The sequence below is a fragment of the Drosophila miranda genome, chromosome 2 (assembly GCF_003369915.1).
Source record: "Drosophila miranda strain MSH22 chromosome 2, D.miranda_PacBio2.1, whole genome shotgun sequence".
Lineage (NCBI taxonomy): Eukaryota > Metazoa > Arthropoda > Insecta > Diptera > Drosophilidae > Drosophila > Drosophila miranda.
This window is the reverse complement of record NC_046675.1, coordinates 27,108,320-27,127,356: the sequence shown is the minus strand read 5'-3', so window position 1 is coordinate 27,127,356 and position 19,037 is coordinate 27,108,320. Positions and strand designations below refer to the sequence as shown.

The 19,037-nt window shown below is 46.5% G+C and overlaps 4 protein-coding genes across 5 annotated transcripts; 3 read left to right on the top strand and 1 right to left on the bottom strand.

Annotated features, from left to right (window-relative positions):
• Positions 1-667: 667 nt before the first annotated feature.
• On the top strand, positions 668-1,276 carry LOC108156279 (drosulfakinins). Its single transcript, XM_017287652.2, has one exon. It carries the CDS (start codon positions 691-693, stop codon positions 1,108-1,110), a length of 420 nt encoding a protein of 139 aa, XP_017143141.1. The 5' UTR covers positions 668-690; the 3' UTR covers positions 1,111-1,276.
• Positions 1,277-2,739: 1,463 nt separating this feature from the next.
• LOC108156278 (beta-mannosidase-like) lies at positions 2,740-6,538 on the top strand. Its single transcript, XM_017287651.2, has 10 exons — positions 2,740-3,023; positions 3,327-3,470; positions 3,523-4,042; positions 4,107-4,194; positions 4,275-4,446; positions 4,516-4,626; positions 4,690-5,175; positions 5,234-5,871; positions 5,936-6,118; positions 6,179-6,538. Exons 1-10 carry the CDS (start codon positions 2,903-2,905, stop codon positions 6,449-6,451), a joined length of 2,736 nt encoding a protein of 911 aa, XP_017143140.1. The 5' UTR covers positions 2,740-2,902; the 3' UTR covers positions 6,452-6,538.
• Positions 6,539-9,490: 2,952 nt separating this feature from the next.
• On the top strand, positions 9,491-13,580 carry LOC108156939 (beta-mannosidase). Its single transcript, XM_017288702.2, has 9 exons — positions 9,491-9,869; positions 10,101-10,235; positions 10,308-10,824; positions 10,891-10,987; positions 11,085-11,373; positions 11,734-12,213; positions 12,282-12,703; positions 12,774-13,154; positions 13,221-13,580. Exons 1-9 carry the CDS (start codon positions 9,719-9,721, stop codon positions 13,476-13,478), a joined length of 2,730 nt encoding a protein of 909 aa, XP_017144191.1. The 5' UTR covers positions 9,491-9,718; the 3' UTR covers positions 13,479-13,580.
• An 80-nt stretch (positions 13,581-13,660) lies between these two features.
• Positions 13,661-18,845, bottom strand: LOC108156940. Of its 2 annotated transcripts, none has more exons than XM_017288703.2 (2): positions 18,690-18,845; positions 13,661-14,876 (listed from the first exon to the last, which is right to left on the bottom strand). In XM_017288703.2, exon 2 carries the CDS (start codon positions 14,859-14,861, stop codon positions 13,683-13,685), a length of 1,179 nt encoding a protein of 392 aa, XP_017144192.1. In that variant the 5' UTR covers positions 14,862-14,876; positions 18,690-18,845; the 3' UTR covers positions 13,661-13,682. The 2 variants fall into 2 exon arrangements, with proteins under 2 accessions (XP_017144192.1, XP_033245208.1); XM_033389317.1 differs by lacking the exon at positions 18,690-18,845 and adding an exon at positions 16,091-16,529.
• Between the last annotated feature and the right edge of the window lie 192 nt (positions 18,846-19,037).

Below are 19,037 nucleotides of genomic sequence, written 5' to 3'. Positions count from 1 at the left end.
ACAACATTAGCCACAGAACTCAGAGCGACTGGCCAATATGTCACTCTGGATAAAATCATTGATGGGTGGATACTTGTCCGTGGCTAGCGGCTTGCGGACGGCCTGGACACCGGCCAATTGTTGTTCTGGATAATAAATAATTTGTAAAACTAAAACTAAGTCGGATGTTCAGGACTCTGTTCCAAAGCTGATAAATTTTCATAATTGCCAGCATTTCAGAAAAATTTAACGCTGGACTTTGAAACACTCTCGGACAACAAAACTCGGCATTAAATTCCTATGTCTTTAACCGAAGCAGAAGATGCACGATATGAAAATTCTGTTGCAACAGATTGTTGGATAGCTTCCATATAAATCTATTCGGCACTAATATTAAAACTTTACAAAAAAAAATGTTTGCATAAATGTAGATCCAGGTCTGAACGTTTTTCACTTCGTCAAATTAACTTCTTCCTTCAGAACAGCAGCACGCGGTGCTTGAGGGTTGATTTAATCAATCACGTCAATCACATGTCAGCCCTCACAAGGCTAATTCGATTGAGCTGTATTCATATTGTGGGCTGTACCTTTGCGGCCAGCATGGCTGCGAAATAATAACAACAGGAAGGGGCGCTTCCCAGATAACAGATTTTCTATAAAAAGAAGATGTTTCTGGAGCAGTGAACCAGTCTTGTAAGGGCAAAGCCGAGAATGGGACACCGCGGAATGGGATGCGCGCATTTTGCCACCTTGGCGATGCCCCTCTGGGCCTTAACATTTTATCTGCTGGTGGTGCTGCCAGTACCGTCCCAGACAGCCAGCGTGGAGGTCGGTAAGGAGGAACGGCGACTGCAAGACCTCGATCCCAAGATGGGATCAGAGGCGGGAAATACGGACGGACTCTCGTTGGCACGCTTCGGCAGCAGACGCCACCAGAGATCCACTGGGTTCGGGCACAGAGTTCCAATAATCTCCCGGCCTGTAATACCCATCGAACTGGACTTGCTGATGGACAACGAGGACGATCGGACGATGTCAAAACGCTTAGACGACTATGGTCATATGCGGTTCGGAAAGCGGGGCGGCGACGACCAGTTTGATGATTACGGTCACATGCGCTTTGGTCGGTAAACGCAACTACAACTTTTGGCTTTGGATCAAAGGGCCCTGTGTTGTTTGCATTTGTAAATACTATCTTAAATTAAAAATTATATGCCCATTACTATTACTTATGCTACTACATTAACTATAGTAAATACAATATACGAGTAATAAATATGCGCATTCCCAAAATGGACTCACTCACCTAGAGTTTCAGTTTATTTCTTATGCAAAATAATATACAATATATATACATAATCAAATACAATAAAAACCATAAACGACCAGGAATGTGCCCGTTCCCAGATAGCTTCACAGCCACGGACATCCTGAATAGAAACAGATCAACTCTGGTTTTCACTGATCTCTAAAGAATAATATTCTATTTGAGAGGATACAATTATAAGTAACTTGTACTTGCACTCTATTGGACAAATATTCCAGTAATTTCCATACTGAACCATTCGACCTTATTCGGCCGCTATATCTTCTCACTAGGCCACGCTGAACGAGGCCGTGAGATAGCCATTTCTGGAATCTATTTGATATTATCATTTTCTATGATTGAGGGATTTTAGAGATTAAGATTGAGATTCGATTTTAGAGGGCGGTAAAGGGCATGTCAAAAATTGTCTCCCTGGGATATCACAGGAGTCTGTATAGCTCTACTTCTTATAGGTCCGAACGACGATTATTTATGTAAGAAAGAGTGGGCCAGCCGGCCTATTGAGGGGGCAGCGGGGATAAGCAACAGCAGCATAGGAACAGCTGATGAGCAGCAACAGCAGTAGTAACAGCAGCAGATCAACAGCAGACAGAGAAGAAGAAAGAGTCGTAAAGAGAGAATCGCAGCAGCCAGACGTAACTTAAGCCGCAGCAGCAGAAATCAGCCGAGATCAAGCAGTAACCCTTAAAAAAATTGTTGTTCTCACACATATCAGACTAACGCGATTAATAATATGCGTCGGGTCAAGCAGCTTAAATATTTCATTTTTCGTCTCCCTTTATCTCAATCTCTCGTACTCGGCTTAGCAGCGGCCCCGAGCAGCTCTAACGCTCTCGGGCTATCCTACTCTCTCGCTCGCGTCTAAGCTTGCTGCATAGAGCCCGGCAATTTGGCCCGTCAACCCTTGCATTTTTAGTCTTGAGCTAATCGTCGCAGCTATTAGATTAACATCCTCGCATCATTCGTTCGCCCAATCACCCCCATATGTACATACGCGATAAGTTGGTTTACATATGCAAATAAATTGTGAATTATATACAAAATCTCGACTTTTATTAACTTCAAAAATTGCAACAGTTATTAAAAACGCTTAATAGCTTAACAATATTAATAAACTATTTCTAAATAATATCGTACATATATGCTTTATGGAATCGAAAACTCTTTTTTCTGGCTGCTATATATGTACATCTACACGAATTGAATCTGATTTCTGCTTTATCAGGAATGCCAGTCGCATTGTTCAATCTGGTCCCCTTAAGAATCCTTTGTTTGTTCCCGTGATTTCGTTATCCCTTGGGAGAGTACGTGGTAGCAATTTCAACTGATTCCACCCATTATCGAACTGTCAGCCATCTGATATTTTCCCCACACCCAGTCGAACTGATAAGTTCGTCCATGCTTTGGAGACCACAAATTGCTGGAAGTGCTCAGTAATCAAAGCGTTCCCGGAGCGGTAACGTGTGTTCGAAGAAGAATAGAGCGCAGAACCCAAAAAACCCATACCAGAGATAAGATTTTAATTAAAGCCAAATAAATAAACACGAACAAGATGTTTATCGGTTTAATTGCTGCTTGTCCAGAAACGAATTAAATATGTTCAAGACATTTTACCCCTGTTGCGCTTTGCTAATCGCCATCGCCGTCCACACTCTGGAAGCTAAAACTGTCCTCGTGGAGGAACTTACAAAATGGACATTGAGGAACGCGACCTCTTGTAAGTACCTCTTTGTAGTCTAATGAGTGCGAGTACGCGAAATTGATGAAAGTATCACCTGCCGCTGTGATGTGATTGACTCATCATGGACGGCGCGAGTAGTGCACGGGCCGTGGCCTCCCCAGGAGTGTTTGCACTTGTGATAAGATTAAAATGCCATCGTCTACGTTGAGTCTCTGGTAGCACCTGCGCTAATTAATTGGTTATAAATACTTCTTACGACTGGCTCTGTGATTTTGATGCAATTTGAGATGCGGCAACTCTTCGCCTTCCCCCCGATCTAAATAACCACTATATTTTCAGCACTGAAGATCGACGTTGCCCGGGTGCCGAGTGGTGTGTATACGGCGCTGAAGGAAACATACGGGGACCTGCTGGAAAAGGAAAACAATGTGGCGCTCAGCTGGATAGCCAACCAAACTTGGATTTACAGCACCACCTTCGACAGTAAGTAACTGATTTCTTCTTTATTAGTCGACGCTGACCGATCGATATATAGGCGTCGAATTGGGCAGCGACAGTTTGGTGAATCTCACGCTGCACGGAGTCGACACCGTGTCCAAGTTGTGGCTGAACGGTGAGCTGATCGGTGAAACGGACAACATGTTCATCCGCTACTCGTTCGCCATCGGGCACTTTCTGCTGCCCAGTCCCAGCCAGAATACCCTGGAAATCGAGCTGCTTTCGCCCCTTCAGGAGGCCCGCATTCGCGCCCAAAAACTGGAAGAAACGGGCACTGCCACTGCTCCCCCCAGCTGTCCAACGGCGCTGGGCTATGTCGAGTGCCATCGAAACATGCTCCGCAAAATGCAAATGAGCTTCGGCGGCGAGTGGAACCCAGCAGCCCTGTCGTCTGGAATATGGAAGCCAGTGACCATCGAGTACTACACGGTGGGAATCCTGCGCGACGTCGATGTGGCCATCAACCGCAATGACACGCACTGGACGATGGATTGTCGGGCCTTTGTCAGCTCACCTGCGTTGCAGAACTTCTACGCTAAGCTCGTGGTGTATGCCAGGTATTCAGAGCTTAATAAAAATATTATATAGGCAAATTAAATATCCATGACAATGACCTTTTAGTGAGCTCTTGGACGAACCACTTGTAATGGATCAGCAAGAGGTAAACTATGCCTCCCCCGTTCTCGAGTTCAAAATACACATTCCCCTGGTACGTTACACGCAAGCCTATTCATGCACGAGATAAAGAGTCGTTCGGTATATCCCGGTTCTTCTTCCCATTCTCCCCAGGACCGCGTCACCCTGTGGTGGCCAAATGGCTATGGCAAGCAACGTCTCTACCCCGTGCTGTTTTCAGTGAAGTGCTTCTCCAGCGAAGCCCCCAACCTGAGCTCGCGCACCGAGTCCCAGAAACTATTGAAGATTGGATTTCGCACCATTGAGCTGGTGGAGGACGTGGACAGTGAGTAGGACTACTTTTTCTCACTCTATGGTCATAGCCATATCATCCCTTCTCCTCGGCTTTGTGTAGGGATTGGTAGAACCTTCTTTTTTCGTGTGAACGGCCATCCGATTTTCATGAAGGGTGCCAATTATGTACCGGCCAATACATTGCCAGAACTATCAGCTGAGGCGGATACGGGTGAGTAAGTGCATATCATTGCAGAGATGCAGAAGATGGCTAATCATAAAATGCACTTTACAGTGCAGCACTTGCTGAAATCGGCCCACGATGTCCACATGAACATGATCCGAGTCTGGGGGGGCGGTCTCTACGAGTCGGAAACATTCTACAACTTGGCAGACTACTACGGCCTCCTGGTATGGCAGGACATGACATTTTCCAAGGCAGCCTACCCCCTAACCGATGATTTTGTGGCTTCTGTCTGCCTGGAAACAATGCAAAATGCGCAGCGGCTCTCGTACCACCCCAGTCTCGCGATGATTGTGACTAACAACGAGATTGAGCTCTTCCTGGTAAAGAATCGCTCGGAGTTCGGTGAAAATGCGACGCGCCTTGAGAAGGACTATCAGGCCCTATTCATGGGCACTCTGAAGCACGAGCTGAGTATAATTTCACGCAACGATTTCAATCCGCGCCCTGGCCCTTTAATCTCCACGCCCTCGCTGGGTATTGAAGAGTCTGGCAAGGAGCTGGCCAAAGATCCTCAAACTCCTAATTTCGGCGACAGTAAGCCAACTCTGTTCCCAGCTTTGATATTATTTATCACAAATTTTTTTGTTCCAAGTCCACTTTTGGGAGGACGAAAAGGACGGCTTTGACCCGGAAACCTACCCACACGGTCGGTTCGTATCCGAGTTCGGATATGCCAGTCTACCCATGCTCTCCACCTGGCAGCGAGCGCTGGGCAATGGCTCAGATGAGTCCAACGAAAGCATAGCTGCGCTCATTCGAAGTCACCACCACGATCCCAAGGGATTCATACCGATACTTAAGCTGATTGCCCTCCAACTGCCATTCATGCCCCACAACTGGGATGAGAATATTCAGGAATTCATATACTTCAGCCAGGTCTCCCAGGCAATGACCGCCAAGACGGCAGTCGACCTCTTCCGCACCCTGCGCACTGAGAACCAGACAATGGGTGCACTAATGTGGCAGTTAAATGACGTGTGGGTGGCACCCACCTGGTCTTGCATCGACTTCTATGGAAACTTTAAGATAGTCTACTACTGGGCCAAGGACTTTTTGGCTCCCACGAGAGTGATTGCCCTGTACGATAAGAATACGGATAGCCTCAACGTGACGCTCACAAGGGAGGACTACATGGAGCATGCTGACACGCTCTTGTACCACGTCAAAATCAACACCTATCTCTGGACAGACTTCATTGCTAAAAAGACTATAGCCCGTGCCTTCGCTCTGGTGAGTGTAACCGTAACCAGCAAACGGCTCCAGCAGTAGACCTATCGAATACATATATCCGCAGGGTTCAAATGAGCTGGAAGCGCGCCCAATACCTCTGGACACTTTTCTGTACGAAAACCACTCGAAGGAAGAAATCTTTCTGGAGATCGTCTTGGAAGATAACAACGGTGTGACAATAGCACGAAATTACTTCTACCCGGTGCCTATAAAGAACGTTAAGGGCATCAAAGATCCGGAATTAGCGGTGGGTGCGAATGCCATATTCCTATCCTATTGCTATCATGTCTTCACTTACCCCTGACAGCTGGAAGTGGTGGGTCCTGACTGCAGCACGGCCAAGCAACCGTATACCAACAGTTTCAGCCTACGCATCACAGTGAAGTATCCAGCTCTGCTTGTGTACTTGGAAGTCTCCCATCCAGACTATTTTAAGGAGAGACACCAGTTCTCGACAAATGGCTTTACGCAGACAGAGCCCAGAAAAACAGTGCACCTGGAGTTTGAAAACTCTTCGGAGTGCCTGAGGCTGACAAGCGAGCACATTAAAGTGCAAACGATGAATCAATATTTAATCTGAGTAAAACTCTCACCATAAATTATAAATCTAACAAAATATAAGAAGTGGGTGGATTCCAATCTTTACCTTCTTCCTTTTTATATTATACATCAATTTCTTTGGAAAGCCCGATACTGCCTGCCTTCATTGAAAGTTCTGGGCGAATTTCGTTGAGCTAGCTCGATATTTTCATCTATTAAAGGGTTTTCCGTATTTTATTTTCAGTCTTTAACAAGAAGCTGAAACGAAACGCCCAACAGGGCAGAATAAACTTATAAAAACAAAAAAATTTATAAATAAAATGTATATGAGCTCTAAGTTGGAAAATAGCGCCAGTGTGATTTCATTTTAGTTTTCAACACTGTTTGAACTGTAGAAGCCAAAATCAGGTTGTTCGCCAGGTCCGCCAACATGATGCGACATATGTACATATAATTCGAGCCTGGGATGGATATTGTCCCCTTTCCTGAGAGTATGGCGGGAATTCTTTGAAGCCCTGCGTGGAGTACCCATCATGCGGGCTTTTACCAACTAACTATGTCTACGTATTTTCGATCTATTTGGATCTATCGATGATTTCCCACCTCTACTGTTTTGGATTTTCAAATGAAACTCTGACGCACTTGATGTTTTCCAAATTCCAATCGATTTTAGTATCGTTTGTTCTGCAGTTTTAGTATGAAGTGCAGCAATCTGTCGAAAACTTGTTATATTCGATAAGAAGTATCCTCACAGAGAGCGATATAGAGCGGAAGCGGCATACATACATAGAGGGAAAAAACTAAGTTTTTGGATTAAATTTACTCGTCGGAATAGCGCGTGAAGTTTTTTAAAAGGATATGCCCGAAGCTTTTCTCCCTTTTTCGGCAAACTAACTTACATCAAGTATCCATGGGTTTTGAGTTCTGTAAAGCTTGCGACGGGCAATTCCCAAAGAATCGCCAGATGGTAGGTGGTTCGATCAGGAACAAGAAGATTTAGATAACACTCGAATTTGTGTATGAAAGATTGAAACAATTTTTGGTGTACTTTTATCAATATAAAGAAATGGAAATATACAATAAGCGTTTCATTTTATTATACATATCTATATCTTTCTATAGATAAAATTTTGTATTTCTTGTTTTATATATTATAATTATGTTTCCTCTTGTCTTTCAGTATCCTCTATCATTGTAGGGCATCCAATCGATTTGCTAAACGTCGCAGGGCTATCACGTTTCTGCGAAAAGGGAAAGGATAAGGAAGACGATGGGATATGTTGGGGACAATCATAAAAACCAAGCAATGCTTCAAAGCCCCACAATTGTCGCAGCCAATTTCCGGGAGGAAAGGAACAGGAATTTTTCGAGAGCGTGTTCGTTTTCTTTCAGCAGGCTCTATGGGAGCTTCTTCGTACGTTGACAGCATGTCATTTAGTCTGTCTCTTATCTTGTCACGTTCATCAATTTCCCGAAGATTAATGGTGGATGATACATTCGAGTCGCATATGACTGTAGCTTTTTTTGCTTTATTTTGTGTTTGAATGAGTTTTACTTTGCGCGACATTTTTAGGGGAAATATAACTAGATTTATACAAAAATGGTTAATAAAAATACCTTCATTCAAGCAATTCAACCAGAACTGGACAAAAAAAAAACAAATGGAAAACAAATGTTTAGATACGATTGAATTTAATTATGGAGCCCCCGATGAAAGTAATGGGTATTCAACTGGGGAAGACGAAGCTGGTATGCACATATTTTTAGACCTCTTTGATTATTGTATTTTGAACCATAGATGTGATTATTATTTTAAAAAATAATCACACTCGCCTATAATATTGTTATTTTCAAAATAAAACGACGACTAGTTCAGCTTATCGCACAAAAATACCGATACTTTTTTCAAACTAGCACTGTGCTTCGATAATGGTCGTATGAGACTACTAATTATAGATGTAGTTCAGCCATGTCAGTTCATACAACGAATATGTTGCTGGCTCGCCCCGCTTCATTATGAGCCAGACAGCCCATTAGCGCATTTGCATGTGCATTATTTTTTGCGCTTTGTTTTGTTTCTGTTTTCTCTTGAGGATCCAGCGTGTTTAAATGTATTGTATGTCACACGTATTCTCAAATTCTGTGTGTATAGGCTTTAGATTGCTAGCATTTTTGGACTATTTCATTTTCGGTTTCTGGGCTCACATACCATTAACTTTATCATTTTTGGAGTATTATGACACTTTTTGAAGAAGCTTGTCCCACAATATCAGAAACTGTTTGTTATTTTGTAAACACATGGAAATATGTATACTTAATATACGTATGTACATACATCATAATTCACTTCACAGTCGAAGAATGGGCCCTTAGGGTATTCAAGGTGCGGCGTGCCACTTCATTCATTCTTTGCATTCTCATCAGAAAACGAGATGAGATAAATGATTTATTATTTGGTGCGCAAGTATGACACTATACAGATTGATAGACCCATTCCATACCAATCTACATATATGTCATTAATGTCTATAATCATTGATGATATTTATGTATGTATGTACATAATTTTCTCAGCGCAAATCACTTTTTTATTTGTAATTATTATACTATGTATGTACATTGTCATACTAGGGAACAAGCCCCCTGTGCAGTCGCTTCGCTCGTGGGCCATCCCCCGCTAAAATAAAAGTTCGGACGACGACGACCCAAAACTATTACATATATGTATATATATATATATATATATATGTATATGGTTTTACGTCTATATTATGTACCAATAAATATATTTAATGATATATTTATGTATAATTAGAATCTGAGGTATAAAATGGGTAAGTGAAAATCGAAGCCCGCTCGATAGAGAACAATCAACAGATTTTTGTTCCCACGAATATGGGTATCTCGTAGTCGAGGCACTATAGTGTTCGTTGCTGTTCTCTTTCTCTTTCGATCTTTCTCTCTCGAGCCGGACGAAGAACAGCTGATGTGTGAAGAAGAGCATGACACTGAAATTAATTTCATTATCGATATGTGTTCTCGCGCTCCCACTCTCACTTCCCCATGGAACGACAGACGATCAGTCGGCTGCCAGTCGCCATCGCCATCGCCATCGCCATTTGCCGTTAGAGTGCGATTGGAAAAGCAACTTCGCGCTTTGTGGATTCGGTTTGCCGTTGGTTCGTGTGCGCTCCGAGAGGGAGGCTACATACATATAGGTTTCTGATACAATTTATTGGAGAGGCGAAGCTACTTTAGTATACTTTAAAATAGCCCCAAGTAAATTAGGCCGAATACTAACTGCCTGATGAAGTGTCGGCCTGGGAGTGGACGCCACGACGGAGGCGTTCTGTTGGTTATTGGACTATGGTGTGGATTTATTTTTTGTGGCATCCAGGGCGATTCAGTGGAAGTCATCGAGCTGGGCAGCAAGTGGAGTATAACTAACCAGAATGGATGTGAGTACAGCACAATTCCATCAAAGGAACCTATTCGTAAAAATCGTAAAAATAAGATAGACCGTAAATAATAAATGAAATTATGTGCGATTAGTTGACGGTGATAGTGTCCAGATAGCTTCAGCTGTTTGTTTACAAACCATCAAAAAAGCGCTTATCGAGGCGCCATTTCGGCTTGTGAACGAGACGGCGGTTATTGTTCCGGTCCTCAATCAATATATATCTTTACAGCCCTGTCCATTGCTAACCAAAGCCTGCCCTCCGGCATATACAGTGCCTTTGGAGCCCAGGTTCTAGAGTCCTACAATGACATCAATCTACGCTGGCTGGCCTACGACAACTGGACGTACACAAATAATTTTCAGTGTAAGCCAAGGTTCCCATACCCTAATAACGTCTCCATAAAATGATAAAAGATTCGCTTTTAAATTTTCACAGTCGACATTCATCACTACCAGCGGGGCCACATTAACCTGACGTTCCACGGGATAGACACCATAGCCGAGATTCGTCTGAACCATCAGCTTTTGGGACGCACGGACAACATGTTTGTGCGCTACTCGTACGACGTCAGCTCCATCCTCCAGCTGGACAATTGCCTGGAGGTAGAGATAGTGTCCCCCGTGTGGACGGCGCTGGCCAAGGCGCAGGCTCTGGACGCCGCGCAGCGCTCTGTGCCGCCTGCCTGTCCCCATGAGCGCTACAACGGAGAGTGCCACATGAATATGCTCCGAAAGATGCAATCAAGTTTTGCCTGGGACTGGGGTCTGGCCGCACCATCAATGGGCCTCTGGAAGAACGTGCAGCTCGAGATCTACGAGGTGGCAGTCATACGCGACATCGACGTAGACATCAGCCGCACCGCCAACGGCTCGCACTGGAATATGCACATCCGCTGCTACTTGGATGCGGTGGGCAGGCAGAACTTCTACGGCACCCTGATACTCTATGCAGTGTAAGCGGCTTTGTTACAACTCTGTTTTAATTTTGCTCGTATCAACTCATTAGAACTTGCTTGCAGCGAGCTATTGGACCATCCGGTTGAAGTTGACACATACACCTCGAAACCCATCAGCTACTTGACACCAATAATTGAGTTCGATCAGGCCGTGCCAACTGTGAGTAGCCCCGTAATTGCGTCGCCCGGCAATAATGCCGGTGACTACATATATATCTGTGTCTATATCTGGGTCAAGTGCAATTGTCGACCCGCAGGAGAAAGTCGCAACCTGGTGGCCCAATGGCTATGGTGACCAGAAGCTTTATCCGCTTCACTTCACGCTCAAGGCCTGGCTGGGGTCTGAGGGACCAGAAGTGCGCTCGAAAACCAAATCGCAGAAGTCGCTCCGCGTAGGCTTCCGCACGCTTGAATTGGTAGAGGTGCCAGCGCCAGACGGACACGGCAACACCTTTCTCTTCCGGGTCAACGGATTAGAAATATTCATGAAGGGCAGCAACTACATACCATCCCACATCCTGCCTGAAAATCAAACAAATGACAGAAGTGAGTCCATATAGTATCGTATTTACATACCTTAGTAGCCCCTAACAAAATCTTGGAGTTATTCGGATTTTATTTCAAGCTCTTTAGAGCGGCCTTAGAAGCACAGAATATTTTGCATTATCGTTTTATCACAAAATATGTATGTGTCCTTTGAGATTCAGTATCAGTTGAGACGAATGCTGATCGTTTCGATCAGTGTGGCCCCTTAATGTATGGAAATTAAGGATAGTCATAAAATTGGCAATTACCTCTGGCAAATGCATTTTATAGAAAAAAGAAGGCAATCCATATATTGATTTCGACCTTAACCTGTAAGATTTGATGCATTGTATCTCATGGCTCTTGTACATATTTCCAAAGTCGAGCATTTACTGAAGTCTGCTAAGGAGGCGCATATGAACATGCTGCGGGTGTGGGGCGGCGGGGTTTACGAGTCGGACTATTTCTACAACCTCGCCGACAGCCTTGGCCTGCTCATTTGGCAGGATATGATGTTCGCCTGTGCCATGTACCCGGTGGGAGAGGAGTATCTGTCCTCGGTGCGGGAGGAGGTTCGCCAGAATGCCAAGCGCCTATCGCACCATCCCAGCATTGCAATTTTTGTCACCAACAACGAGAACGAAGCCGCACTTGTGAACGACTGGTACCACACATTATACGACGAGGTGCGTTTTAAAGCTGAGTACCGAGAACTCTACGTGGCCAACGTCATCCACGAGCTAAAGCTTGTCTCCCACAAGTCGCGCCCTCAGCCACTGGTTTCCTCGCCGTCGAATGGAAAGGCCAGCGCGATGGACAATTACATTTCTGAAAACCCCCAGGACGAATACTATGGCGACGGTAAAAAATGTCACGCATAAGCTATCTACGTAAGAATTCTTTCTAATTCTTTCTTTCTCTATCGACAGTGCACTTTTACGACTACCTGAAGGACGGCTGGGATCCAGGGATCTATCCTACCCCGCGGTTTGCCAGCGAGTATGGCTTCCAGAGCTTTCCCAGCTTCTATTCATGGCAGCGCAGTAAGAATGATGACGACGACCTCGCCGCTTTGATGAATCACCGACAGCATCACCCTCTGGGCAGCTATCCGATCAAAAGCCTGGTGGAGCGTCATCTGCCACTGCCTCTCCCGGAGGCCGAAAACTATGCTGAGGCACTCATCTACTTCAGCCAGATTTCCCAGGCCATGGCCACCAAGGTGGAGACGGAACTGTATCGCAGCCTACGGGACACAGCTCACAACACCATGGGCGCTCTCTACTGGCAGCTAAACGATGTCTGGGTGGCGCCTTCTTGGTCCGGTATTGATTTCTATGGCAACTGGAAGGTTAGCTTGCATCAGCAGTCCAGAGTATCCGTTCCGCAATGATCAAAGGCGCAAACAACCCTTCTTCCAGCTTTTGCATTACTGGGCGCGCGACTTTCTGGCCCCTATCGCTATCGTTGCACAGTACGACAAGACGGAAGATTCGCTCAACATCATCCTGATTTGCGATGAGCCGCAGGTGGACACTGAGGGGCTGACCGTTGTGGCCAACAAATATCTGTGGTCGCAGCTGCTTCCGCGCGATTCCATCAATTGGACGGTCACCCTCCGGCCCAACGGCGTACAGTATGACAAGGTCATCCCCATCAAGGATTTGCTTGTTGAGGAGTTCAATACTCGCAATGCCTTCCTGGAACTGCAGCTGCGTCGTCGCCAGGAGGTGCTCTCCCGCACCTACTTCTTCCCCAGCAACATCGCCGCCGCTGTCGGGCTCGGGGATCCCGGCCTAGAGGTGAGTATTGCATGAGCTCTTAGCTAATGAGGAGGCCATTGGCTTAACTCTCCTATGCTTCTGCAGTACGAGATTGCGTCTAGGACCTGTCTCACCACTGGAAACGTCATCCGGAACAGCCTGAGTATTAGCATCCAGGTGAAGCGGCCCGCGGTCTTCGTATACCTCGAGCTGTTGAAGCCCTACCAGTATTTGTTCTCTGAGAACGGCTACATGCAAACCACGCCCGTGCACGTGGTCTATCTTACCTTCGATGCCACGTCCTGTGTTCGACTACGCAAATCAGAAATCAAGGTTTTGACCGTAAACGACTTCATGCCTTAGATCAAGACCATATACGTAGGTGCTCCTCTTCTTTTACAGGTTTAATATAATATGTATAAATAACTTAAACAATGAACAAATCAATAAATAGCATTTAATATACGTGTGTGACCAGCCGGCACACTCGTAGTCGAGCGCTAAGCACCCACAACCCAAACGGAAATCCACTGAAGCGTCCTTGCGCTCCTCCTGCTTCCCCATCACTTATCTGTCGAAGCTGGGCATCTGAACGCGGGGCGGCGTGTAGCCTTCCGGATATGGCACCAATTGGTTGTTCAGGACTCGCGCATTACGCCACGTCTTCACCTTGTCCTCGGCTGTGTCTGGCACACGGACACCCTCGATGAGCGTCACGGCGGGTCCGTCAACTACGCTGTGGGTACTCTGGCCGATGGGATTGCGGTGGGGACTCGCATTGTAGACTGCCGCTGACACTGGCCTGCGATTGGGCGTGGCTGAAGGCGCGGCCACGCCTGCACTTGCTGTGACGACTACGGAATGCGGCATGTAGCTCACAAATTTGGACTTCTGCGGCAAGGCGTTGTAGTTGTGCTTCGTAATGATATTCTGGGGGCGGTAACTCTGCGGCGATCCACTACTGGCATAGGAGCGCGTGTCCCTGTCCCTGGAAAAGTATTGTTCTGGCTCAGAGGCAGCATACTGCATGTCCTGCGGGAAGCTCACGACCGACCCCTGCGCCTGACGCTGCACTCGGGGCAGGGCCTCCGCCGAGTCGGCAAATAAATACTGCTGCCACTGACGGTCCGCCGCAAACGAAAAGTTTCTGCGAGGACTCTGCTGCGCCTGGACATATACTGGCTGCCAACTTAAATCTGTCCCCAGCTGGCGGCCTCGGCGGGATTCGCCCTGCACTGCGTGCTGCTCCAGAATCTTGCTCTGTGCCTTGGCCAACTGCAGCTGAATGAGCTTCGCTTGGCGCTGCTCCGCCTCGGTCCTGCGCTGGCGATAGGTCTCCATCTGCTGGGCCAGCTCGCTCTGCTTGATCAGGGCGGGACTATGCTCGAAGGTAAGCTGGCGTCCACTGGCATTGCTCTTCGGCTGTATTACTGGCCGCTTGACGTCCGAGCTGCGCACGAAGAAGGAGCCGGACGCCTCTTCGGCACGAGCCTTGCGACTGTTTTTTCCGACCAGGATCTCCACATCATCGCCCTTACTCGACTTGACGCTGACGACTCGCACTTTGGATGGGTCCAGGTTCCGACCGAAGCGCAACTCCGTCCGGATCAGGGCGGGCTTTCCGGTCACGCTTGTGGTTCCACCGGCATTTTCGTTGCTGACGTGGGCGTAGGCCATGGAAAGGCACACAGTTAAACAGCCCATTAGAGCCACAGCACTCCATGCCGAAGAGCTTGTCCCCATCATTTTCAGGTCAGTGTTCTGTTATATAGAAATAAATTTTGGAAAATTAGTATTATATGTATAATTGAGTGTGTTTTTTGCCAACTTATTATATCCGGTAGCCGCAAATCACAAAAGTGTCTTGTATCTTATTAAACGAATAGCTCATATCGATCTTATACTATATACATATATGTTATGATATGTTATATATGATATAAGTATATAAAAGCTGCGTGGGTCTCGTCAAGTGCATATGGCTCAGACAAGCGCCCGGGCCCAAAAGTGGTCACGCAAACACCTGTAATGTCTGTCGGATCCGCAACTGAATATCAGCTCCTCCTCCTGTATACCGACTACATATATATTCTAGATCGAATATGATCGAATAACAAACCAGACGTTAAGTTTATTATTCTGTTGTTCCCCTTTTTTTTCTATAGTTTCTATTATTTATACAATTGTTAAGTGGAACATCAATTGTATTATATTTGAAATTTCAATTCCTACAATTCTCACTGGCTTATAGTAAGGCTTACAAGGGCTAAACACTCAAAAACACTCATAATGTTACAAAAATGCAATCGAATGTAAGTTTATGACAGTACCCTATTGTACAGACAGTTACTTGTAGCTTGTTGGGTCGGTTCCCACCGATCCCTCCGTCCCCGGTACTTGTAAATGTGTTTCCCCGAGCTAATGAGCCGTTCGGCATGCGTGCTCCACTCTGTGGCGAAGTGATCTCCTCCAACACCTGTTCGGATTCCGCTCCCCATTGCCGGCAGTTAGAGTACTCGTAATTTAATTATCGACAAGCGGCGCGATTGCGGCTGCGGCCACAACGGTGGGTGCTCGACTGCATCGCTGGCTACGGAGCTCTTGTTGCACTCGCGTGTTTGTGTTGGGTGCGTTGGGCTCAGAAAGCGAAACATCAATTAAAAACTGCAACTTTCGATTGCAGCTGCGGCATGAGGAAATTATTAAAAGTCGTCAAGTCGCCGGCATGGGGGCTCGGCCAACGACATTTTCGACGTTGACAAGCCCTTGCCCTTCCCTACTGCGACAAGAATCGCGAACATAACAAATAATTCGTTGGGCAGGCCTCATAATTAGTTTAAAGATACCTCATGTCATTCCTCATATACAGTATATATATGTACGAGCATAACACTACTACCATAGAGTGAGCATTTAGATAATAGTAAACTTTGATCTTCCTAAATGGGATAATAGACTATTTCCCATAATTATACCAGATAGATTTGTAACCTTAGACTGCGTATTTGAACACCCTCTGCAAAAGTACACGAACTGGGACTCAACCCCTAACTTGACCGTCGAGTGGCTCGATCTAAACGATCGGGGTGTTTGTGCGACCACTGTGCAACGTTTATCTGCTGATTATCCAATTTCGTGATTGGTGCAGGCCATCAATACGAGCATTACGCATTAAGCCACTAATGAGGGAAAATTTGCCGACAAAATGCGAAGAAGAAACAATTAAGAAAATTGTAAATTGCAATTTCAATATAAACGCGCGCAACAAAGTTCACGGCACGACAACGACTCTGATTGGGATTGGAATTGGGATTGGCGGAGGCTGAAGCTCTGGGTGGCTAAGTATGGGGCTGTGCGCCGGCCCAAAACGCTCCGCACGGAGCGACTTTCACTTTCAACTCGATGCGGCCGACTGCGCCGAATCGCGGCTGCTCCCCAGTGAACCCGCTCCGGCAGCGGGGACCCGAAGTCTAGTCTTTGCTTTTGCTTTTTGGTTTTCCATTCGCTTTTGTTGTTGTTACGTTACGAAGTCGGACTGTAACAGCAACAAAATAAAAAAAATACAAAAAACGAGTTTTGCTTTTTGCACTGATGCAGCAGCAGCGTAGCAGTAACAACATGAGTCAATGTTTGCCATTGAGCGCTTGGTCTCTTTTCCGCTCCTCTTTCTTGGGGCCTTTCGCGTTGGTCAGCGTTTTTAGGCCGCTGGCCGGCAACTGCACTGACGTAGGCATCGTCATCGCAGTCGGCATCGCTGCGCACGCTTCAATGTCACGACTGTTTTGTTCGCTTTTTCGGCAGCTCTTGCTCATCGGCTCCCTCGGTCTCTCGGCTCATCGTCAGTTACGTAACTCGGTGGGTTGGTGGGGGGCGATTAATGAGAGCAATGTGCGTAGAGACGATGGCAGTTGACCATTTCGGATCGAGTGTTGAAATGCAGGCTGCAATTATAATCCGATCTTCCGTGATTTGTTTCTTTATCCAAAGAGATCGACCCACGCGTGCTTCGGTCACCTTTCTTTCCCGCCATGCCTATTGCATACAAACAGCGGAGTGACAGGCGCCGCACACCTAATAAGAGGGCGAATTTCTCGTCCGATGTGGCAACATTCACTCGAAATCTCTTTGTAAATAGCGACTTTTCCCTCCGCACTTCCGCAGCCATTTTGTGGCAGCGAGGGTAGAATCTGTGGCCCCAGAAGGGCAACTCTCACTTATCTGGCGACAGCCGGCGGATCCCTTCCATTAACTTCTTCGGCCTCTTGTAAGATTGTCAATCAACTTCAACAACGCGTCGCAGCGCCCTCGAGGAGTGGGAACTGACAACAAAGGCTGAATTGAAATTACTGTTACGCCCACAAATGGCTCTCTACCTTTACCCCCCGCTCGAGAGCAGTGCATTGAATGCATTCAAATCAGGGGTATTGAAGTGGGTCTCGGTAGGTGCTGTCATTGGTAGTCGGGCCGATTCCGATTCCGATTCCGAAACCGTGGCCGAGCAGCAATTGAACGGTCGCTGGCTCCGACGCTTATTGTTATCAACGATTGCTGTAATTTCTGCTGCTGCTGTCTCTGCTGCTGCTACTGCTGTCATGTGCGAAATGCAAATGTGGCGCAGCTAATGCGGTTTGCTGCTGCTGCTGCTGCTGCTGTCGACACTGTATTAATTTCACTTTTACTTTTCGTGATTAACATTTCCCACCCAAAAGTGAGAAACTTTACATGATTTTTTCCTGCTGTTTGCCTCTCCCCACCCTCCTTCCCCCATTCACATGCACATTCATACTTTCTGAGCCTCCACCCCCCGCCACCCCTCCGGTGGCCGTTGCTGCAATGAAATGTGAAATTTCATAGATCGTAAAGTTTAGAGATGCTGTGCTCTTGCTCTTGGCCTCTGCCTATCCGGATTATGGTTTTTGCCAGTATCTTTTTGTTTCTTGTTTTTGTTTTTAATTACATATGCGGTTACTCAGCACAGCACTGTGACTTATGATGATGCCGTCTGCTGCTTAGGATAGGTCCGAGCTCTCCCTGGTGCCATGTGCCGGGTGTCGCAATTGAAAGTGAAACTCTTCTTACTTTCGGTACGAAGTGCGAAGTGCGGCATCTATCTGTCTGCGGCAGATTTGTAGGTTTGACGTCACTCGACGTCACCCAGCACAAAGCCGTGCCGCCGCTCTTGTTTTCATTTCATCTTCATGTTCATCTTAGTCTAGGCCCACGCACGGTCCAAAGAGTGAAAAGTTATCATAGCATGGATGGAGAATGGAGAGCACTCGACGGCACTCGCTCGGCACGAGGGGTTTCGAGGGGAGTTCCATCAAAATTCAAAGTGGGAATTGAGGTAGGTCGGCTTGCATCCGAAATAGCGAGGCAACAACTACTGTTGGCGTCTACTTGCTTATCTATTCAAAAATAAAGCCGTCTATATCCGCTAGAACTCATTCATAAATGGATTCCTACAGCAAACCTAGCAAAGACTAGGGTCCGCAGATAGGCGCTCGAGTGATCCCCAGATCCGCAGATTCCCATCAGAAAATGTTACGCATACGACGCTTTGGCCGGTCAACTTACATTTGCGTCTTGTCGCTTCGGATCGGGGATATTCCAATATACTAGTGTTCACCTCTAAGCGTGGGCTCCTAGACGCCACTGATGCTACTCGTTTCCTGGGATACGACGACGACGGCTCTGCTGAAGTGTGCGACAGATCACGGCGCGAACCGAAATACAACTGACGGCACATGAAAAACTTTTGCTTGCAAGTAAAAAAGCAGCGAGCTGGAAAACGACAGAAAAGTAAAAATTATTATGTATACACATGTATGTTTGGAGGCCGACAGCGACGCTGGCGACGCTGGCGAGGCAGCAGCCGCAGTAACAGCTAAGGCTGAACCACTGATGCCAACGCTACCACCACCA